The 22,007-nt window shown below is 47.7% G+C and overlaps 2 protein-coding genes across 8 annotated transcripts in view; one reads left to right on the top strand and one right to left on the bottom strand.

Annotated features, from left to right (window-relative positions):
- The window catches only part of LOC114845095 (OX-2 membrane glycoprotein-like), a 123,424-nt gene that overhangs the window by 1,400 nt on the left and 100,017 nt on the right, over positions 1-22,007 (top strand). For 2 of the 4 annotated variants that reach the window (XM_055507038.1, XM_055507040.1), the window contains exon 1: positions 3,791-3,865. The exons of 1 other annotated variant lie outside the window; for it this stretch is intronic. In XM_055507038.1, the coding sequence (XP_055363013.1) occupies positions 3,805-3,865 (61 nt within the window). In that variant the 5' untranslated portion in view covers positions 3,791-3,804. Of the gene's footprint in view, positions 1-1,441; positions 1,781-1,980; positions 2,290-2,367; positions 2,401-2,479; positions 2,598-2,804; positions 3,490-3,790; positions 3,866-22,007 lie in introns of those variants that run through there. One more of the 4 variants, XM_029132927.2, reaches the window with a different exon arrangement.
- Positions 6,472-22,007, bottom strand: part of LOC114845087 (NACHT, LRR and PYD domains-containing protein 3-like) — a 182,779-nt gene continuing 167,243 nt past the window's right edge. For all 4 annotated transcript variants that reach the window (XM_055507034.1, XM_055507035.1, XM_055507037.1 and 1 more), the window contains 7 exons: positions 11,545-11,721; positions 10,569-10,742; positions 9,811-9,984; positions 8,373-8,546; positions 7,658-7,831; positions 7,118-7,291; positions 6,472-6,965 (listed from right to left, as the gene is read on the bottom strand). In XM_055507034.1, coding sequence (XP_055363009.1) covers positions 6,953-6,965; positions 7,118-7,291; positions 7,658-7,831; positions 8,373-8,546; positions 9,811-9,984; positions 10,569-10,742; positions 11,545-11,721 — 1,060 coding nt within the window. In that variant the 3' untranslated portion in view covers positions 6,472-6,952. The remainder of the gene's footprint in view (positions 6,966-7,117; positions 7,292-7,657; positions 7,832-8,372; positions 8,547-9,810; positions 9,985-10,568; positions 10,743-11,544; positions 11,722-22,007) is intronic.

The following is a 22,007-nucleotide window of genomic DNA, read 5'->3' as shown; positions in this document are numbered from 1 at the left end:
TCTGTGCTGGGTCATTGTCATACTACCACCTGGTCCCTGTATCACCTTTACACCATGCCGTTCATGTCAGGCTGATCCATATGTAGTTATGTGTTAGTTTTGCCATGTTTTAGTTTAGCCGTGTTCTTGCCAGGTATTAGTTTCTCGTTCTCACCATGGTGGTGTTTTTTTTTTTTTTTTTTTTTTTTGCTAGCTCGCTAAGTTGCCTTGTGGTATTTGTTTAGCCTCCTGGAGTATTTTTGTTTTTCTACAGGAATGTCTTATGTTTTGTGTTGAACTTAAACTGTTTAAAATGTATTCCTGGTCCTCACGGCTCTCTGACTCGGCCCAGACTGACTTCCATAGCCTTGATCCGCCATTTTGCGTGGCCTTGATCCCACCTTGGAACCTCAGACCACATCACTGCTGTTAATACCTGAATACAGACATGCATGACTACCGTCCTGTTGCTCTCACTCCCAATGAAGTGTTTCAAACGGCTAGTCATGCAGCACATCAGGTCTTTTCTGACCCCCTTCCTCCTCCTAAATCTCCTCCTAAATCCTAAAGACGACGGAGATTGTTGTTGATTTCAGGAGAGCACACACTCAGCATGCTCCTCTCCATTAACAACGCAAGAGTGAGAAGCACCAAGTTTCTGGGTGTGCACATCACATTAAACCTCTTCTGGAGGTTTAAGCATTGTATCACTTGTAAAGAGATCACAGCAGTGTCTCTATTTCTTCGTAAACTGAAGAGAGACAGACCCCAGGCCCCCGTCATGCACACCTTCTACAGGGGCACCATCAAGAGCATTCTGAACAGCTGCATCACGATGTTGTATGGCGCCTGCAACGCGTCCTGCCAAAAGACTCTCCACCGCATTGTGAGACCAGCTGGGGGGATTGTCGGGATCATCAGTATCAGGTAGATCATCTGTAGCTTGGTGGTGACCTGACCCATCTACTACAGAGCTTCATCAGTCTGCTGCCATCAGGGAGGAGACTCCACAGTCTTCCAAACTTTGCCCTGCTCTGCTGAACCCTGAACCGCACGCACGCACATTTAAGGGAAAGGCACACACATATAAAATTAGCTAATGACTTGATGAATGTGATCAGAGGAGAAAGGAGGGAAGGACTGCGAGAGCCCAGCCCAGGTTTCCTGACACCTTTGTAATTTCCTGAGACAATTTAAGTTTTCCGTGCTGAGTGACAGCATGAAACTGCACATTTTAACACTCTAACCAACCTGTGATGTTAATGATAGAACACACTGTAGTTTAAGGTTCCATAATTTTTATCCTGACCAGTTTTATTACTTTCTTTTATACCACAATTCAATAGAGGTTTCATTATTGATTGTGGGTTTTTCTTTCCTTAACAGAAAGTAACAACTATTCTGACCCTCTTTTAATTATTGCAAACAAATCTTAATTTCCTTCGTCTCCCTTCCTCCACAGGTGTGAGGTCTCAGGTCCAGACTCATCAGACTGTGATGGCAGCTCTAGGAGAAGAGGCTCATCTCAACTGTTTGCTCACTGAACCTAAAGAAGTTCTTCAAGTCATGTGGCACAAAATTTTACCTGATTTTGAAGACAAGAATGTGGGAACTTACAATAAATTTGGCCAAAGAGTGGATCCTGATTTTAGAGATAAAGTGAAGTTTAAAGTTACTGAACTACAGAACAGCTCCATAGTTATCAGCAGTGTGACAGAGCATGATGAAGGTTGTTACCTGTGTCTGTTTATCACCTACCCTGAAGGAGCTTTTAAAGGAAGAACCTGCCTCCAAGTCTGTGGTAAGAACCTGAGAAAACATGATTTTGCTTTCATTTTGTAATAAGAGTGTGTGGGACCTTCATCCTCTGTGATGTGTGTGTGTGTGTGTGTGTGTGTGTGTGTGTGTGTGTGTGTGTGTGTGTGTGTGTGTGTGTGTGTGTGTGTGTGTGTGTGTGTGTGTGTGTGTGACCTTCCTCCTCTGTGATGTGTGTGTCCTCAGAGCTTCATGAGCCCATTCTTCATGTCAGAGGATCCAACTCTTCTGAAGAGTCCCTTGTTTCCTGCTCAGTCACAGCTCGACCTGCTCCCACAGTAACACTGACTGTCACACAGCAGCACCTCTACTTCTCCCACTACAGCACCGTCACTGTCACCAACGCCAACAACACACTCACTGTCACCAAGACAGCTGTGCTGTCTGGTCTCCATGGCGACGGCACCCAGGTTGGATGTGCAGTGAGAGTCCCCTCTGGTCCTCAGAAAGAGGTGTTTATGAATATTACTGAGGTTAAACCAAAGTCTGCTGATGGTGAGAAACACGTCCAAACACTGATTCATGCACTTTTAGATTCTTTATCAGTCTGATGCTTCAGTTTCTCTTTTTCAGGGTTTGATAAAGAATCTGAAAACAGCAACAAGAGTAAGTTACTAAAATGTTTTTGTTGTATTTACTGTTTACACCTTTTTATTAATATTTTTCTTTTGCCTTATTTTTATAGGAGGGAGATGGATTTTGTTAGTGGTCGTTGCATTGGGTTGGTCCATCATTGTTGTTTCACTTGTCACTACTACACAATCTACTACTGAAGACACTAATAACAAAGACACCACGTACATGTAAGTTCTTCTCTACTGTTTTTCTTCTGCTCAAATAAAAACAGATTTTTATATCAATGTCACATTTTACACTTTCCCATCACATGCTGTGATGTTAATAGCACACGTGTAAATGAAGCTGCAAACTTAATGTCAGTGTTTATCTGCCCAAAAGTCTTGGAATATTTAAATAACTGGAGTAAAACTATGTTCTGATTATCGTTTTAGAAATCGAACACCTTCAAAGGAAGACACTAATTCATCCAAGGTACAAGAAGAACTACAGTATTTACACCTTCAGTAACGCAGAAAACCGAGGTCAGAAAACAAACCCCTCCTAAAGGAAAAGGAGAAAGTGTAAGTCTGTCAGATCCAGAGCTGAAACAATTAAAAGGTGATGAACCAGAAGACTTGAATCAAGAAACTCTGGCAACTGAGCAAGAACTGAAGACAGTCGTTATTGTTCATGCTAAATCAGCCTGAATTTCACTATGTCACAGCTTTAGCTGCAGGATTTTCTGTTTTCCTTTTGCTACTGTATGAACCTTAGTGGAGTCCTTCACTTATTCAAGTGCTGCTGTACTTTGTTTGTTACTGATGTTGCTGTGACTTCACTTGTCGCAGCTCAGAAATATTAATGGCAGCTTTTTGTCATTCTGATTTTGTATTATCTTTTATATCTGTGTTTGTGTGTTCAGTGTAAATTCTTCAGAATTTTGTATTATATATTTTTATTTAGCAACAATGATGTTTCATTTCTGTTTACTAGAGGAACAGTTGTTTGGATGCAGATCTGATGTTACAGTAAGTGTGTAGATATAAAAAAAACAGTAAAAAAAAATTAAATTGTTGTTATTTTTATGTTTTTTAATACTTGACCCTCTGACCATTACAATAAAACATTTAGAATCAGTTTAAAGTCTGAGGAATTCATACATTAAAAAGCTTTACACATGTGTACAAACAAACACAATGTTTCTCATAATTTTCTGTTCATTAACACATTGTTGTAACAAGTGATACAACTCAAAAATAACATTAACTAAATTAAATTATAATCTGATTTCAACTAAGAAACCGCAAAACATGTAAATTCAGTGGCGATGGACAAATTAACCAATGTGGCTTGTTACATTGTTGTTCACATCAACACCCACCTACTGTTCAGAGATAATTTGACCTCTCTAGTAGCGATCTCTGAATTGAATCAGTCCGTTCATGCAGAAACATGAAGAACATGTGTTTCTATATCTACTGTTCACTTTTTATGTTTGGAGTTTTTCTACAAGGTAAGAGTCACATCAGCTGTGGTCTATAATGATTAAGCATGTTTGGTTTGGTTTAAAGTAACTTATGCTGTAGTTTTTGTTTTGTTTTATTCCACGGTTTGTAACTTATCAGAACTTTTTGTTGCAACAATGAGGTTTGTAGCAATTTTGCTACAAACCTCAAAAAATGCATCTTACAACAGCTCAGTTTTACTGTAGGAACATACAGTAGAAAAAAAATACACATGCAGTATAAACAGAGGTGCAGATACTGAGGTGGATGGTGATTATTGCACATTATGAATAGAGTACTGTACAGATATGAGGGAAGATATTGCAAAAAACATTGCTCATTGTAGAGTCTGATTGAGGAAGAAAGAGCTGCATTATCTCTCCTTCACACAGTGAGGGTGGGTCCTGGTCCATGATAGATGTCAGTTTATCCAGGACCCTTCTCTCACCACCTCCTGCACCGTGTCCAGAGTGCAGCCCAGGACAGAGCTGGACTTCTTGATGACCCTGTCCAGTCTCTTTCTGTCCCTCACTGTGATGCTGCTGCTCCAGCAGACCACACGTACAGGTCGGCTGATGCCACCAGAGTCATAGAAGGTCTTCAGGAGAGGCCCCCTCACTCCAAAAGACTCAGTCTCCTCAGCAGCTAGAGTCGTAGTGTCAGCCTTTACCACAATCTGTTTCCATTTGCAGCGCGGTATCACCTTGTTTTTACCGCGTTGGCGCATGTGTTACATCTTTTTGGCCTATAGATGGCGATCAGCCCCCACACTGGCTTTTATGACACTGTCCTATACTCAAGTTATGTAGGCCCATGTACAATTATGTTCCAACATCTTTGTGGTGTAATGGTTTGTGTATTGTTTAACACCCTTGGTACGGCAGTTTTTTGTCCCGGGTTCGAATCTCGGTGGAAGCAGAAGTTGTAATTACTGAACATTTTTATATTTTGGCATACAAGGTAATAAAAAATGACTAATAGGGCTGGCTGCCTGTATTATTTAGCAGACGATTTTAGTATTTAGTATAGTAGTATTTCCAAGTTATGGCAGTTGAAAACCAAAATAAGCAGCTGTACTGTATGCTTAGACAGACCGAGTGCGCGCTCTCACGTGCAGTGTTCGATTTTATTGTGATATTATTCCTGCGCGAGGAATCAGATGTCGCAAATAAATCTGAGCGACTCTGGATTTTGCAGACTTTAAAAACTCCGGTCAATAAATATGTTTTACGAAGCGTCCACATTCTGTGGCGTTCTTGTGTACTCTGGGAGAGCGTTCCATAGACTAGGTGCAGCTGAGCGAATTGTCAGATCTCCTCTTGAGTTTTGTCTTCGGCTAAATAAGTGTAAAACAGTTCTTTTAACTCATGCAGAATCAATATATGCAGAACAAACAACTGCACCAATGAGTCAGAGATCTACTGAGTCCTGGCGTTCTGGCATACCATAGAGAGAGTTTATTACAATTTATTTTTATTATATGATATTCTCTACAAGTTAGCAGTGGTAGTCTGCCAGACCTGTGTAAAATCCCATAAGAAGAGCGTGTAAAAAAAGTCAAGTGAAAGGTTTTGGCGTCTCACAGCTACGTAGGTGCAGTGATCACGCTGCCCGATCTCCCATGGAGCTTTTTCTTTGTCTAAAGAAAGTATTTTACACCTTTTGACCGAGTGGAGACAATATGTTAATGTCTCTGTGCCAATACGTAGTAGAGGATGGGATGTGAAGTTTGCTTTTGCAACTGAATCAACATCAGACGCCGTGTTTACAGTGCGGAGCGAGTTCCAAATCCACTGTGTTGCCTGTTTAAGGAAAGTTTGTTTTTCTGCAGATATTGTGGTAAATGTCATTACGGTAAAGTATAATAATGCAGCTTCCGTTTAAAGGGCACATTAACTATGTCTTACTGGTTTAACTGTTTAACTTGACCACCTTAAAAGTGGTCAAAGTGGTTTATGAAGTTATTTTCATTTTAATTCAGTAAAAAACGTTAACATTTAGAGCTGCTGTGATGTTGAAATAGGTAGACACTCATAATGAGTGAGTCATAATGACTAATGCAGTGCAATAGAAAAGGTTCACTGAGGTGACCTGTAATATAAACTGAAAAATGCAATAGGTGACATAAAATAGGAGAACTGGAGTATTGTTAAGTGGCACAGCACCAGGTCTCTGCAGGTTGGTGATGGGAAAGGGGTAAAGGTTCAGATCCTGGAGTGCTTGAAGTCAATTATAAATTCCAAGCAGTTGAGCAGGTCTTTGCCTATTAGCAGAGGGATCGTGTCAGTAGGGCAAACATACACTGAATGGACCAATTTCATGAGTCCAACAGACGCTTGGATCAGCGCCATTGCTGTGAGTGTACTTTCCATTGGAGAGTAAGGTTGGATGTTCAGGGAGCAGGGGTGCAGTTTTAGGTCCTTGCCTGTCTGCTGCATCATTGCTTTCAGCTTTCTAAACAGTGCAGTGGACATCAAAGTGATATCTGCAGCTGTGTCAAGGAGAGCTGGAGTCTGGTGTCTCTGGATCAGGACCCAGTGGGTCATTACTACTATCACCTCTGTAGGGTTTTACGGCTCCTCTCTAGAGATGAGTGCCATCTAGTGGCCTGATGGAGTATTTACTCCTGAAACTGTTTATTACAACAGAACATAAAGCAAATGCAGGTGGACAAAATGAAGTGAGAGAAACTTTAGCAGCTGTGTGTTAGTGTTAACAAGTCTTCACTGACCTTGGTAGACAAGTAGTGAACCTACAGATAAATTAATAGTCTCTTATAGAGACATAGCCAACATTCTCCGAGAGAGAGAAGCAGAGCCATCAGTCTGGTCTCTCTCTGATCTAAATGGGCCAATGGTTCTAAAAGCTAAAGCCCATTTGTTGTTCTGTAGCTCTTGTAACTAACCTCTAGAGGAGCATGAAGAAGAATTACAGTCAACACTGTCCCAGATATCTAACTACTGCACCACACACTTCATTTCCCACATGATCCTGGTGGACTGGACACAGAGCAGCTGGTCTCAGATCAGTTCACACTGAGAGTGGTCTCCAAGGGTTCTGGGTTCTGGTTCTGTTCCAAGGGTTTTACATCCGGATCATGGCTTCCAGCTAAAGAGAAAATGGGAGCGCAAAGAGCAGATCAGTGAGTGTCTACAAAGACTCCCGTCATAATCTGTCACGTCCAGGACAAAGAGCAGTGACACTAACTGAGTTTAGTCCAATACTGCTAGCGGCACAGACTGACTCCAACCTCTACTGACCTCAGAGTCTGCAGTCCATAGTCTGGACTCTGCACCAGGTCACGAAGACGCTTCACTGATGAATCCTGCAGCTTGTTTTCTCTCAGGTTCAGTTGTTTCAGATGTGACGGGTTGGACTTCAGAGCTGAGACCAGAAAATCACAGCTGATCTCTGACAAACTGCAGCAACTCAATCTGAATAAAGAATGAAAGGTGTGGATCAAAGCATTAGGACAAATAGGACAAGTTTTTGGGATGATGGATGTATAGATGCAGGGGGAAACACTGTGCAAATTATGACTGGACTTGGACCAGATCTGTCTTTTCTTTAGTCCGTTATAACTATATATAACTTTAGGATTTTTGAAACAATTTGGGTTCAACATATATAAAGCATATTGTTTTAAAATGTTATTTTTGTCTTGATTTCAGTAGAACCAAAAAGATCAAACTATAAATGAACGAACACATCAAATCTTTAATTGTGAAGAGAACAACCTGCTGGTTTCCTGAAGCAGAACCACAGTCAGAACCTAGAACAGTAACAGTCAGTGAACTAACCTCAGAGTCTCTAGTTGAGTGTGGCGTCTGTCCAGAAAACTACACAGACGCTTCACTCCTGAATCCTGCAGCTTGTTGTCACTAAGGTCCAGTTGTGTCAGATGTGACGGGTTGAATTTCAGAGCCGAGGCAAGAGAATCACAGCTAATCTTTGACAAACTGCAGTCAATCAATCTGAATAAAGAATGAAAGGTGTGAATCAAAGCATTAGAACAAATGGGACAAGTTGTTGGGATGAGGGATGTATAGATGCAAGGGGAACCACTATGAAAACCACAACTGGACTTTTGGACTTGGACCAGTTATGGTTGTTTCATTAGTCTGTTATAAAAAAACTTTAGTGCAGTGGGTAGCACTGTCAAAACAAGAAGGGCCTGGGTTTGATTCCCGGGGAGGAGCAGGTGCCTTTCTGTGTGGAGTTTGCGTATTCTCCCAGTGTTCATGTGGGTTCTCTCCGGCTTCGTTCCATGGTCCAAAAAACATCCTATGTTGCCTGTCTGTGTATATTGCCCTGCGATGAACTGGCAACCAGTCCAAGGTGTAACCTGCCTGTCATCCATACTATAGATAACTGGGAAAGGCTCCAGCATCCCCCGCAACCCTGCATGGGACTAAGCCATTAGAAGGTGGATAGATTGAGATTGAGAGAAACCGGCTGGTTCCATGAAGCAGAACCACAGTCAGAACCTAGAACAGTAACAGTCACTGAACTGACCTCAGAGTCTCCAGTCGACAGTGACGACTCTCCAGAAAACCACACAGAAGCTTCACTCCTGAATCCTGCAGGTTGTTGTTACTCAGGTTCAGGTGTTTCAGATGTGACGGGTTAGACTTCAGAGCTGAGACCAGAGAATCACAGCTGATCTCTGACAAACTGCAGTAATTCAATCTGAATAAAGAATCAAAGATGTGGATCAAAGCATTAATAATGAGTCAGATTTGTCCCGATCACTGATGTTTAGTCTAAAATGAGCAGAGTGACTTTGTGCTTGTGTTGTTGTGTCGTCATGATCTCAGCTTCTACACATCATCCACATGTCAGCACAACATTCATACAGTACACCTGTTGATGTCAGCACTGATTCACAAGCGGGTGTTGACCTCAGTCACATCTGGAATCAGTAGAGAAGCTGATGGACTCAAACTTGATTGAAGCCAAATGTTTGTTGCAATGATTCTCTCTGATTCTTGTGATACATTGATGAATTGAAACCAACACTGGTCTGGATTTTCTGCAGCTGCTTCAAAAACATCAGTGAGAAATGCAAGTGTTTTAACTTGTGAAGGTTTCATATCAGTCAACAAACACTTTGATGACAACTAACTGAAATGAATTGAAACTGTAGAAGAAGAAGAATGTGATGAATGAGTTTCCAACCAGGATGGACCTGCCTGGTTCCACTGGGAACAAACACACACTCACTGACTGGCTCCTGTTTGGTGCCACCTTGTGTTTCTGTGCAGTGGTTCTGATGAACTGGACTTTGTGTTGATGTGAACTGACTGTGTGGTGTTCACAGCTGGAAGGACCTGGGTTCAGCAGGAGCCTTTCTGTGTGGGCTTCTCATGTTCTCCCTGTGTCTGTGTGGGTTCTGTTCTGGTTCTGCAGCTTCCTGCCACAGTCCAAAGACCTGAAGTTCTGCTGCTTAGCTGCTGACTCTGAGCTTCCATAGGTCTGATTGTCTGTCTCTGTGTGTTGGACCTGTGATGGACTGATGACCGGTCCAGACTGGACCCTGCCTCCTGCTGAGTGACATCTGGGATCAGTTCCAGAACCATGCAGACCCAAACAGGACAGGTTGTTGGGAAGATGGATGCATAGATGCTGAGGAACAACTGTGAAAACCACAACTGGACTTTTGGACTTGGACCAGTTCTGGTTGTTTCATTTGTCTGTTATTAAATAACTTTAGGATTTTGGGGTCTACAGTAAGAAACAATTTGAGTTCAGCATATAAGAATAATAAGAATCTTGTTTTATACGGTTGTTTGTGTTTTAATGTTTAATGCTCATTGAGTGGAACCAAAGTAATCAAACTATAAGTGAACAAACAAATCAAACTATTAACTGTCAGGAGAGAAACTGCTAGTTCCCTGAAGCAGAACCACAGACCTACAGTAGAACCTAGAACAGTAACAGTCAGTGAACCGACCTCAGAGTCTCCAGTCGACAGTGACGATTCTGCAGAAAACCACACAGATGCTGCACTCCTGAATCCTGCAGCTTGTTGAAGCTCAGGTCCAGTTCTTTCAGTTTAGACGGGTTGGACTTTAGAGCTAAGACCAGAGAATCACAGCTGATCTCTGACAAACTGCAGCCACTCAATCTGAATAAAGAATCAAAGATGAAACAGTGGAAACAAAGAGTCAGTTGAAACCATTCAGTGTCTCATTGTGTTTGGAGCTGAAGACATTTTAGAAAGTGAAGGTGTTGAACCTAGAAGGTCCAAACATCAGAACCAACAGGATGCAGGTCTCGTGACAAGTTTATAGAAACATAAACAAAATGTTCTATTGATGAAACGGCATCATCACAAAACCATTTTATAGTAAGAAAACATTTAATGGAGTCAAACTGGTGAAAAGTGTCAAACAAGTACATCCAGAAATTCTGATTACGGCATCTTGGGTTTAAATATTTGGGTCAGAACCAACATGTAGGAGCCTTAGAAAAGTGAAAAGCTTTTCTGACTCATTAAACCTGGTTTTGTTTTTATTCTCACTGATGAAATAAAAGAATAAAATCACTGAATTAAACTAAAACTAAACAGTGAACTGACGAAACCACCAAAGAAGAAAACAGACTTTACCATGAAGACCCTCAGTGTGGATCAGTAGAACATCAGCCTCATGTCTCAGCACAATGTTCACATAACATTAACTTACACAGAACTAAAACATGGAGTCTGACCTCAGAGTCTCCAGTCGACAGTGACAACTCTCCAGAAAACCACACAGATGCTTCACTCCTGAATCCTGCAGGTTGTTCCAGCTTAGGTCCAGTTGTGTCAGATGTGACGGGTTGGACTTCAGAGCTGAGACCAGAGAATCACAGCTGATCTCTGACAAACTGCAGAATCTCAATCTGAACAACGTATCAAAGATGAAAAAGTATAAAACACAGAGTTATTTGAAACCAATCAGTGTCTCATGGTGTCATCATGATTTTCTCTCAGAGAGAGTTCTTCAGGAACATCTTTGTGTTTTTATTGTGATTCACTGGTTTGTTCCATGTCGTCTTGATGGAGACAGAACCAACAACATGATCCTGACTGAAATGTTCCTGTCTAAACTGATAAACACCAGTGAACTTCAGGCTTCGTCACCACAGAGAACAGAGACACTGACTCCACACATGCTTTAGGACCAAAGTGTCTCCATAGGATCCAAGCTGTCAGTGACCTTTGACCTTCTTCACTCCTCTGGAACAGCTGTGCTTCCTGCTGCAGGTGATGGTGGTTCTGTGATGCTGCTAGGATTCATTTCCTCTTCTCTGCTCCTCCTCCAATCAAACATCATCCACTGTCTGTGGTGTTTGATGATCATTAATGAATTCACTCAACTATTTAGTTCTGTGTCCTGTTCTGAAGCTGCTGCTGATTCTCTCCTGCTTCTATTTGCTCCGAGCAGATTCTCTGTACCTGCTTTATACAAGTGTCATCATTTAGTCTCAGTCAGTTCTAAGAGTCACAGGCAAACATCAAACATTTAAATCACATTTAAGACACTATTAAACCATCATCAACACTTACTGACTTCCTTTACCTTTCTTTTTAGTAATTGAACAGTTGAATGTGATCAGTCCTGAAGGTGATTTGACCTTATGACAAAGCTGATACAGTTCACATCACATTAAACTCACACAGAACTTAAACATGGAGTCTGACCTCAGAGTCTCCAGTTGACAGTGACGACTCTCCAGAAAACCACACAGCTGTTTCAGTCCTGAATCCTGCACGTTGTAGTTCTGACTCAGGTCCAGTTGTGTCAGATGTGACGGGTTGGACTTCAGAGCTGAGACCAGAGAATCACAGCTGATCTCTGACAAACTGCAGCCTCTCAATCTGAATAAAGAATCAAAGATGTGGATCAAAGCATTAATAATGAGTCAGATTTTTCCTGATCACTGATGTTTAGTCTAAAATGAGCAGAGTGACTATGCTTGTGTTGTTGTGTTGCCGTCGCTTCAGCTCCCGCCTCTGCATTGACGCTAGAAGGGACGGAACCGCCATCATGAGAGTCATGGACTCTTGTTAATCGGTTTTGTCTTGTGTTTGTTTCGGACCCTCCTCTAACTCTTCCCTCTGCCTTCCCAGCTAGTATTCTGTGCTTTGTTTTTGTTTATTATCCCTGCCTCTACTGTAGCCCTGCCTGTTTACCTTGTTGCCTGTCTGCCTGTGGTTGAGACTTCGCTTTTGCCTGCTCCCCTTGTGCCGTAGAAACATGTCTGCAGCCTCAAATTCATGCTCCTGTTTCCTGCTTGTGTCTCTACAAAGTGACATCATTGTCTGACATGAACCATCCCACACAGGTTGAAGTGTCGCCTGAGATGAATCAGACGCCTCTAAAGATCCTTCAAACATGTGGAGACATGATTTATTAAGTCTCTGCTACTGTGTCACATTTAAAGAAAAGACATGAGGAGAACGTGATGCTGTGAGAGAACGCGAGATTCTGCGAGAACTGCGCAAGAAAATTTAACAATGCGGTGCGATACTGGCAGTAAACAACAGCTTGATAAACTATCCGCCAATAAATATATATAAATAACTACTTCATCCTACGGACATAATCAACCATCTTACCATTCTGGATAACACCGAAGAAAGTTTCCAGTACATCGACGAGATCTTTGAGCGTCTGGTAATGGATAAAAAAGACACTGCTCCAAACAAAAGATCCAGTCCGTCTGACTCAGCTAAGTCACCTGAAGCTAGTTCGGCTGATAAAAACATCACGGACATCCTGGAGCCCATAGAGAAACAAAATAACAAGTTTTGACATGTGTCTGGCGAGATTTCCAGGCCTCCACAAATCCCTGGAATTTAGCCAGCAACAGGTGGTTTCTCTCGCCACAGAGAACGAGGCCCTGAAGGGAACGGTGCAGTCCCTGAGGATGTGGCTCAGCTAGCGGCCGAAAAAAAAAAAAATAAAAGAAGGCACCATCGATCTGCAGGCCCGCAGCATGAGGGACAACCTGGTGTTCTTGGGGATTCCAGAAGGAACTGGTTAAGAGCCGGGGCAGACAGCTGAAGGGAACCGACTACAGCGTCAATGATCAGTTCCTCAAGGAGATCCTCGACCGCCGCCTCCGACTGTTCCCCATCCGTAAAAAGTTCATGACAGAAGGCTACAGGGCTGTCATCAGCATCGACAAACTGTACGCCAACGGAAAGCTCTACCGGGATCGGGAAGCAACTCCGTGGCTGTACTAGCAGGTGGTATGTAACAAAAATGGTTTAATGTAAATGGTTTGTTAAAAGAAAAAAATAGATGCAAAGGTAACTAAGTGTAATAACTTTACATCCAATATTCAAACTCATTCTCTCTCGCATATGTCTCAGTTAAATGTTTATTGTGATTTTAATGTTTTTCCTTTTTCCTTTCCTTTTACTCTTTTTCCATCACCTACTTTCACTCCACGCTGTGTACATCCTTCTCTTCCCTATTCTTCTCTCACGCAGCAAGCCAGCTATGTGTCATGATCAGTGTCTTTGTCTCTAGTTGTTCCCTGTTTTCACGTCATGTCCTCCTTGTCTTATTTTGGTTCCAGGTTCCAGTTCCGGTTTTATTTTGGTAGCACTCCCAGTTTCTGTTTCCGTTCTTGCGTTACTTCCTGTTATCAGTTCTGTTCTCCCTAGTTCATTACCCACACCTGTCGGTAATCAGTTAATCAAATCACTGTATTTAACCACCACCTGTGTCCTTAGTTCGATGCCAGATTGTCGTATTCTAGTTCCCTGAGTGTTCGTGTTTCCCGTGTCCTGTTCCTGCCCGTATCATGTATCCTGCCCGACCTTGGATTACCTACTTACCGTGAGTTTTTGCCTGTTCCCTGTCTGTACTTTCGCCGAGCCTTTTCTGTGTATGACCTGGACCGTCTGACCGTGCCTTTGAGAATAAACCCTTTTGTGGATTATAATATCGCCTCCGTGCTGTGCATGTGGGTTCGCCGTCTGCCTGCTTCGAGTTCCTGACAGAACAATCTGGCCAAACTTGGACCCAGCCAGCACTTAGCCTCCGGTCAGGTCAGTGACTGTTTTTCCTTGTTTTTTTTTACGGCGAATATAACTCTCCCGCGGAAGTATGGAGTTTACCTGCGCCGAGCTACCCAGCGACCTACATAAGTATTTCGAGATCCTTGCGGAGGATTACCGACGGGCTAGTAACTCGGAGGATCAGCGCAGCGCCGTAGAGGTGGCAATAGTGACGCTGGAGGACGATGACACCGCGTTAGATCACCCCAGCGTTCATCGCCTCTACGAGCGACTATGCGCGAAGTTTGATGAATTAAGCGACACGCTCTGTACCACGCCAGCGCCAGTCGCACCGCCTATGGTTTCGGTTTCCTCCTCCCCGCCCCGTCGGATCGTCGTGCCTACACCAACCTGCCCAGCTCCATGGTTATTTCCCTGGGAGGATTTCCTGCTCTCACGCGGCCCTCAGTCTCCAGTTCCGCCGCGCGCTGCTCAGCCTCCAAGTCAGCCGCGCGCTGCTCAGTCTCCAGTTCAGCCGCGCGCTGCTCAGTCTCCAGTTCAGCCGCGCGCTGCTCAGTCTCCAGTTCAGCCGCGCGCTGCTCAGCCTCCAAGTCAGCCGCGCGCTGCTCAGCCTCCAAGTCAGCCGCGCGCTGCTCAGCCTCCAAGTCAGCCGCGCGCTGCTCAGTTCCCAAGTCAGCCGCGCGCTGCTCAGTTTCCAAGTCAGCCGCGCGCTGCTCAGTTTCCAAGTCAGCCGCGCGCTGCTCAGTTTCCAAGTCAGCCGCGCGCTGCTCAGTTTCCAAGTCAGCCGCGCGCTGCTCAGTTTCCAAGTCAGCCGCGCGCTGCCCAGATCCCAGTTCAGCCGCGCGCTGCCCAGGCCCCAGTTCAGCCGCGCGTTGCCCAGGCCCCAGTTAAACCGTGTGTTACTCATGCCCCGGTGCAGCCCTGTCGTCTCCAGGCCCCAGCCCAGTCAAACCTAGTCCAGACCCCAGATCAGCCGTGTGTTGCCCAGACCCCAGATCAGCCGTGTGTTGCCCAGACCCCAGATCAGCCGTGTGTTGCCCAGACCCCAGATCAGCCGTGTGTTGCCCAGACCCTGGATCAGCCGTGTGTTTGCCAGACCCCTTGCCCAGACCCCTGATCAGCCGTGTGTTGCCCAGACCCCTGATCAGCCGTGTGTTGCCCAGACCCCAGATCAGTCGTGTGTTGCCCTGACCCCAGTTCCGTCCTTGTCCCCGTCAGAGGGCGCTGTCCGTCTGACGACTGTTAACCCCACCCAATCAGGCCCGACGTCTCCCCCGTCGAGCTCGGCAGCTGTAAGCTGTCATGCCAGCTCCGGAGGGGACGCCGCTCCAGTCCCTGTCGGCCATGTTGCGGCCGTTCCAGTCCCTGTCGGCCATGTTGCGGCCGTTCTAGTTCCTGTCGGCTCCTCAGAGGAGGACGCCGTTCCTGTTCCCGTCGGCCATATTGAGGCCGTTCTAGTTCCAGTTCCTGTCGGCTCCTCAGAGGAGGACGCCGTTCTAGTCCCTGTCGGCCATATTGAGGCCGTTCTAGTTCCAGTTCCTGTCGGCTCCTCAGAGGAGGACGCCGTTCTAGTTCCTGTCGGCCAAGCAGAGGCCGTTCCAGTTCCTGTCGGCCATGTTGCGGTCGTTCCAGTTCCTGTCGGCCATGTTGAGGTCGTTCCAGTTCCTGTCGGCCATGTTGAGGTCGTTCCAGTTCCTGTCGGCCATGTTGAGGTCGTTCCAGTTCTTGTCGACCAAGTTGAGGTCGTTCCAGTTCCTGTTCCTGTCGGCCATGTTGAGGTCGTTCCAGTTCCTGTCCCTGTCGACCAAGTTGAGGTCGTTCCAGTTCCTGTTCCTGTCGGCCATGTTGAGGTCGTTCCAGTTCCTGTCCCTGTCGACCAGGTTGAGGTCGTTCCAGTTCCTGTCCCTGTCGGCCAAGTTGAGGTCGTTCCAGTTCCTGTCCCTGTCGGCCAAGTTGAGGTCGTTCCAGTTCCTGTCCCTGTCGACCAAGTTGAGGTCGTTCCAGTTCCTGTCCCTGTCGACCAAGTTGAGGTCGTTCCAGCTCCTGTCCCTGTCGACCAAGTTGAGGGCGTTCCCGTAGGCCAAGTAGAGGGCGTTCCCGTAGGCCAAGTAGAGGGCGTTCCCGTAGGCCAAGTAGAGGTCACCCCTGTCTCTGACCCCGTTCCTGTCGGCCCTGTAGCGGTCGTTCCATTCCCCGTTCCCGTCGGCCCTGTAGCGGTCGTTCCAGTCCCCGTCACCCTTGGAGCCGCAGCGCCCGCCGGCCTCCAGGAGGAGGCAGCACCTGCAGTTCCTGCGCACCTCCAGGAGGAGGTCGCGCCAGTCGCAGTTCCTGCGCACCTCCAGGAGGAGGTCGCGCTAGCCGCAGTTCCTGCGCACCTCCAGGAGGAGGTCGCGCTAGTCGCAGTTCCTGCGCACCTCCAGGAGGAGGTCGCGCCAGTCGCAGTTCCTGCGCACCTCCAGGAGGAGGTTGCGCCAGCCGCAGTTCCTGCGCACCTCCAGGAGGAGGTTGCGCCAGCCGCAGTTCCTGCGCACCTCCAGGAGGAGGTTGCGCCAGCCGCAGTTCCTGCGCACCTCCAGGAGGAGGTTGCGCCAGCCGCAGTTCCTGCGCACCTCCAGGAGGAGGTTGCGCCAGCCGCAGTTCCTGCGCACCCCCAGGAGGAGGTTGCGCCAGCCGCAGTTCCTGCGCACCTCCAGGAGGAGGTTGCGCCAGCCGCAGTTCCTGCGCACCTCCAGGAGGAGGTTGCGCCAGCCGCAGTTCCTGCGCACCTCCAGGAGGAGGTTGCGCCAGCCGCAGTTCCTGCGCAACCTCCAGGAGGAGGTTGCGCCAGCCGCAGTTCCTGCGCACCTCCAGGAGGAGGTTGCGCCAGCCGCAGTTCCTGCGCACCTCCAGGAGGAGGTTGCGCCAGCCGCAGTTCCTGCGCACCTCCAGGAGGAGGGTTGCGCCAGCCGCAGTTCCTGCGCACCTCCAGGAGGGGGTCGCGCCAGCCGCAGTCCCGGCGGACCCCCAGGAGGGGGTCGCGCCCGCCGCAGTCCCGGCGGACCCCCAGGAGGGGGTCGCGCCCGCCGCAGTCCCGGCGGACCCCCAGGAGGGGGTCGCGCCCCCCGCAGTCCCGGCGGACCCCCAGTAGGGGGGTCGCGCCCCGCCGCAGTCCCGGCGGACCCCCAGGAGGGGGTCGCGCCCGCCGCAGTCCCGGCGGACCCCCAGGAGGGGTCGCGCCCGTCGCAGTTCCTGCCGACCTCCAGGAGGGGGTCGCGCCCGCCGTAGTTCCTGCCGACCTCCAGGAGGGGGTCGCTCCCGCCGTAGTTCCTGCCGACCTCCAGGAGGGGGTCGCTCCCGTCGTAGTTCCTGCCGACCTCCAGGAGGGGGTCGCTCCCGCCGTAGTTCCTGCCGACCTCCAGGAGGGGGTCGCTCCCGTCGTAGCTCCTGCCGACCTCCAGGAGGGGGTCGCTCCCGTCGTAGCTCCTGCCGACCTCCAGGAGGGGGTCGCTCCCGTCGTAGCTCCTGCCGACCTCCAGGAGGGGGGCGCTCCCGTCGTTAGCTCCCTGCCGACCTCCAGGAGGGGGCCGCTCCCGTCCCGGCTCCGGCCGCACCAGCATCGGTTCCTGGCGGTCCGGCTCCGGCCGCACCAGCATCGGTTCCTGGCGGTCCGGCTCCGGCCGCATCTGCATCGGTTCCTGGCGGTCCGGCTCCGGCCGCATCTGCATCGGTTCCTGGCGGCCCGGCTCCGGCCGCATCTGCATCGGTCCCTGGCGGTCCGGCTCCGGCCGCATCTGCTTCGGTTCCTGCCTCTCGTCGCGGTGGTCCAAGGAGGACGCCGCTGGTTCCTGCCTCGTCTCTGCCTTTGCTGCCGGACTGGTGGCCTCGCCCTCGGCGCATCCTGCTGCTGGGATGGCGCTGCCTCCTGCGGCGCCGTCCGCCTCGACTCCTCAACCGCCTGGATCAGCGTCCGCCTGGAGGACGCTGCCATGCGGGGTGGTCCCCGGGGACATCGTCCCAGCTCAAGGGCACTAAGAGTGCCATCCTGGCTCAGCGGCTGCTGGGCAGGGTCTCGCCACGCCATCACCCTCCGTGAGGGAATCCCTGAACTTCATGTTTTCTTGGTCATGGACTTTTGTAGTGTTTGTGGACTCTTGCTTTGGCCCTCCTCCGGTCCTCCCTCCACCCACCCTGCTCATGTACCTTGAGGGGTGGGGATTCGGTCCCTCCGCCTGGGACCACCCTCCGCCCGCCCTGGTTTGGGGGGGGAGGCTTCCGTAGGCGCCGTGGAAGGCGCCATAGGGGGGGGGGTACTGTCATGATCAGTGTCTTTGTCTCTAGTTGTTCCCTGTTTTCACGTCATGTCCTCCTTGTCTTATTTTGGTTCCAGGTTCCAGTTCCGGTTTTATTTTGGTAGCACTCCCAGTTTCTGTTTCCGTTCTTGCGTTACTTCCTGTTATCAGTTCTGTTCTCCCTAGTTCATTACCCACACCTGTCGGTAATCAGTTAATCAAATCACTGTATTTAACCACCACCTGTGTCCTTAGTTCGATGCCAGATTGTCGTATTCTAGTTCCCTGAGTGTTCGTGTTTCCCGTGTCCTGTTCCTGCCCGTATCATGTATCCTGCCCGACCTTGGATTACCTACTTACCGTGAGTTTTTGCCTGTTCCCTGTCTGTACTTTCGCCGAGCCTTTTCTGTGTATGACCTGGACCGTCTGACCGTGCCTTTGAGAATAAACCCTTTTGTGGATTATAATATCGCCTCCGTGCTGTGCATGTGGGTTCGCCGTCTGCCTGCTTCGAGTTCCTGACACTATGTAGCCCTCCAGCAGCCACACACAAACATCTACTGCACAGGCAAAACATGTGCACATACATACAGTAGCCAGCACACAACTCAGAATACACAGGCACAAGACTAGAGATCCACAGCAGTCAGGTAAGTTATGACACCACTGAAGATTGTCACTTGGAATGTACGTGGAATCAATAAGAAGGAGAAACGATTTAAAATATTTAATCATTTGAAAACCCTACAAGCAGACATTGTTTTACTACAGGAAACTCATATTCCCAAAACTATAAATTGTCACAGTCTAGGTCATTTAGTCACTGCAATTACTAATTTCCGGTTTTATTTTGTCACCACTTCCTGTCGCAGTCATTGTTAGATTCAGCCAGCCTTACTTCCGGTTCTAATCAACTCACCTGTTACCCTGTTACCCAGTCATCATCACTCCGCATTTAAGCACCAGCTCTAGCCCTGCCCAGTTGCCAGATTGTCTCTTTGTGTGTCATTGCCAGCAATCCAGCGTTACCTCATGTCTTGTTTTGTTACCGATCCTGTTTTTCCTGACCTTGCCATCCGCCTCACCTGTGATACCGCCTTGCCGTAAGTCCGACCTAAGCCTGCCTTCTGACCACCGACTGTCTAATCCCTGTCTGTACTGTAACCGCCGCCTTTGTGTATTGACCCTTGCCTGCCTGACTACGAGTAATAATAAATCCTTATTATTCACCGAGCCTTGTCTCCGCCGTGCGTGTGGGTCCGCTACCTAGAGCGCCGTGACATAAATTACACTCTGGCATCAACAGAGTTCCCACATGCTTACTTAGCCGGTTACAATTCTAAACAGAGAGGGGTCGCCATCCTGCTAAATAAAAAGATTAACTTTATTCATAATGATACCATTGTAGCTAATAGCTAATAGGTAATGTTTATGGTCCTAATGTTTACGACCCCTCTTTCTTTCACAGCTTCTTCACATCACTGTCTGCTCACTATGGTTCCAAACTTATAGTAGGAGGGGACTTTAGTTTAGTATTTTACCTAGAGTTGGACAGGCTAAGCAAGTTCAGATCAGTACAGACCTTAAAACAGTACATGGATGACTTCGGTCTCTGTGACACATGGCGTTCTCTTCATCCTACATCCAGGGAATATACCTTCTTCTCCTTGGGCAAGACCCTTCAAGCTACAGCCTCATCATAATGATGAGAGACAATGAAGCACATGAGATACCGGCTCAGACGTTGCCCGGTCTAACAAGGTCTGCGTCAGGTGTTGGGGAACCAGAGCACCTTGGCGAAAGTGGGCTACTGGAACAAGAAATAAATGGCTAAGATGCGAGAACAAGGCTCTGTTGGAATGCTACTACTCAAGTAACCCTGGTCAGAGGAATGTGCGGCGAATGGGAACGGAGAAACCTACATTTAAGACTGACGGCGAAGCAACTAGTAGCTCAGTGTTCCAACTGCTATCACACAACACAAATGCTACAAAGAGATACACAATAGACAATACAACAACATAGACAATGAAGCCAGACGAATAAACCGGCTGTTCGCAACACAACCTGCGAAAGTGTACTCTCAATGGCAGGGTAATAACAACAGAGCAGACCCACCAAGGCATGGGAAAGGGAGGCGTCACACAACAGTGATGCACAGTGGCTGGTGGATCTGAGGGAAGACCACAGCAACCTCCCTGAACAGAATCTATTAGAGTGGCAGACATCAAACAAAGAACAAAGAGTCTCAGGTATAAAAACTGGACAGCACCCGGCCTGAGATAATCCACGCCTACTGGCTAAAGAAGCTCACTGCAACCCATGAGCGCCTGGCAGCACAAATGAACCAGCTGCTAAGGGAAGGACCCACCCTGAAAGGCTAACCGAAGGGCGAACAATCCTGATAATGAAGGATCCCTCAAAGGGTACAGTCCCATCCAACTACCGGCCAATAACCTGTCTCTCCACAACATGGAAGCTTATGTCAGGCATCATTGCAGCTAAGATAAGTGGGCACATGGGTAAATACATGAGTGAAGCACAGAAGGGCATTGGTAAGGATACCAGAGGACCCAAACACCAACTCCTGGTAGACAGAACAGTCGCCCAAGACTGCAGAGTGCGACACACCAACCTGTGCACAGCCTGGATCGACTACAAGAAAGCCTATGACTCAATGCCACACACATGGATCACTGAATGCTTGGAGCTGTACAACATCAACAGAACTCTAAGGGCCTTCATTGCAAACTCGATGAGGTTGGGGAGAACCACCCTTGAAGCCAATGTGAAGCCACTTGCCCAAGTATCCATCAAATGTGGCATATACCAAGGAGATGCACTGTCCCCACTGCTGTTCTGCATAGGTCTGAACCCCCTCAGCCAAATAATAAACAAGACTGGCTATGGATACCGACTCCAGAACGGGGCCACCATAAGTCACCTCCTCTACATGGATGACATCAAGCTGTACCTCAAGAATGAGCGAGACATCGACTCACTGATCTACACCACCAGGATCTACAGCTCAGGCATTGGGATGTCATTCGGACTCGAGAAATGTGGGAGGATGGTGACAAAGAGAGGCAAGGTTATCCACACAGAAGGGGTCTCACTCCCAGAAGGAACAATGAGAATAAGAATAAGAATAAGAAAACCTTTAATAGTCCCGCAGTGGGGAAATTACTTCTCACAACAGCAGTACAGATGAGAATACAGGTATACAGAACTGTTTGTGTTGGCACAGTACAAAGCAGTACAGTACAGTTAGAGTGGGTATGAGGTCATTGCAGGGTTATTGCACAGTAATGGGTATAAGATTTGTGCCGGTAATAATATACATGATTGTTCACAGATTTACACAAATATTGTGCAGAGCAGGTTGCTATATAAACCACTGATGCAGTGGGTCAGTGACTGTAGTGGGACGTGGTCAACAGTTCTGATTGTACAGTCTGACAGCAGCAGGTAGGAAAGATCTACGATATCTCTCCTTCACACAGCGAGGGTGGATCAGTCTGCTACTGAAGCTGCTCCAGAGCAGACAATGAGTCCTCCAGTGGGTGAGAGACCTGGTCCATGATGGATGTCAGTTTAGCCAGGACCCTTCTCTCACCCACCTCCTGCACCGTGTCCAGAGTGCAGCCCAGGACAGAGCTGGACTTCTTGATGATCCTGTCTAGTCTCTTCCTGTCCCTCACTGTGATGCTGCTGCTCCAGCAGACCAGACCGTACAGGATGCTGATGCCACCACAGAGTCATAGAAGGTCTTCAGGAGTGGCCCTCTCACTCCAAAAGACCGCAGTCTCCTCAGCAGGTAGAGTCTGCTCTGACCCTTCCTGTACAGTGCATCCGTGTTATGAG

This window comes from Betta splendens, chromosome 2 (genome assembly GCF_900634795.4).
Source record: "Betta splendens chromosome 2, fBetSpl5.4, whole genome shotgun sequence".
Taxonomy (NCBI): domain Eukaryota; kingdom Metazoa; phylum Chordata; class Actinopteri; order Anabantiformes; family Osphronemidae; genus Betta; species Betta splendens.
This window is presented reverse-complemented; position numbering and strand designations above follow the sequence as displayed.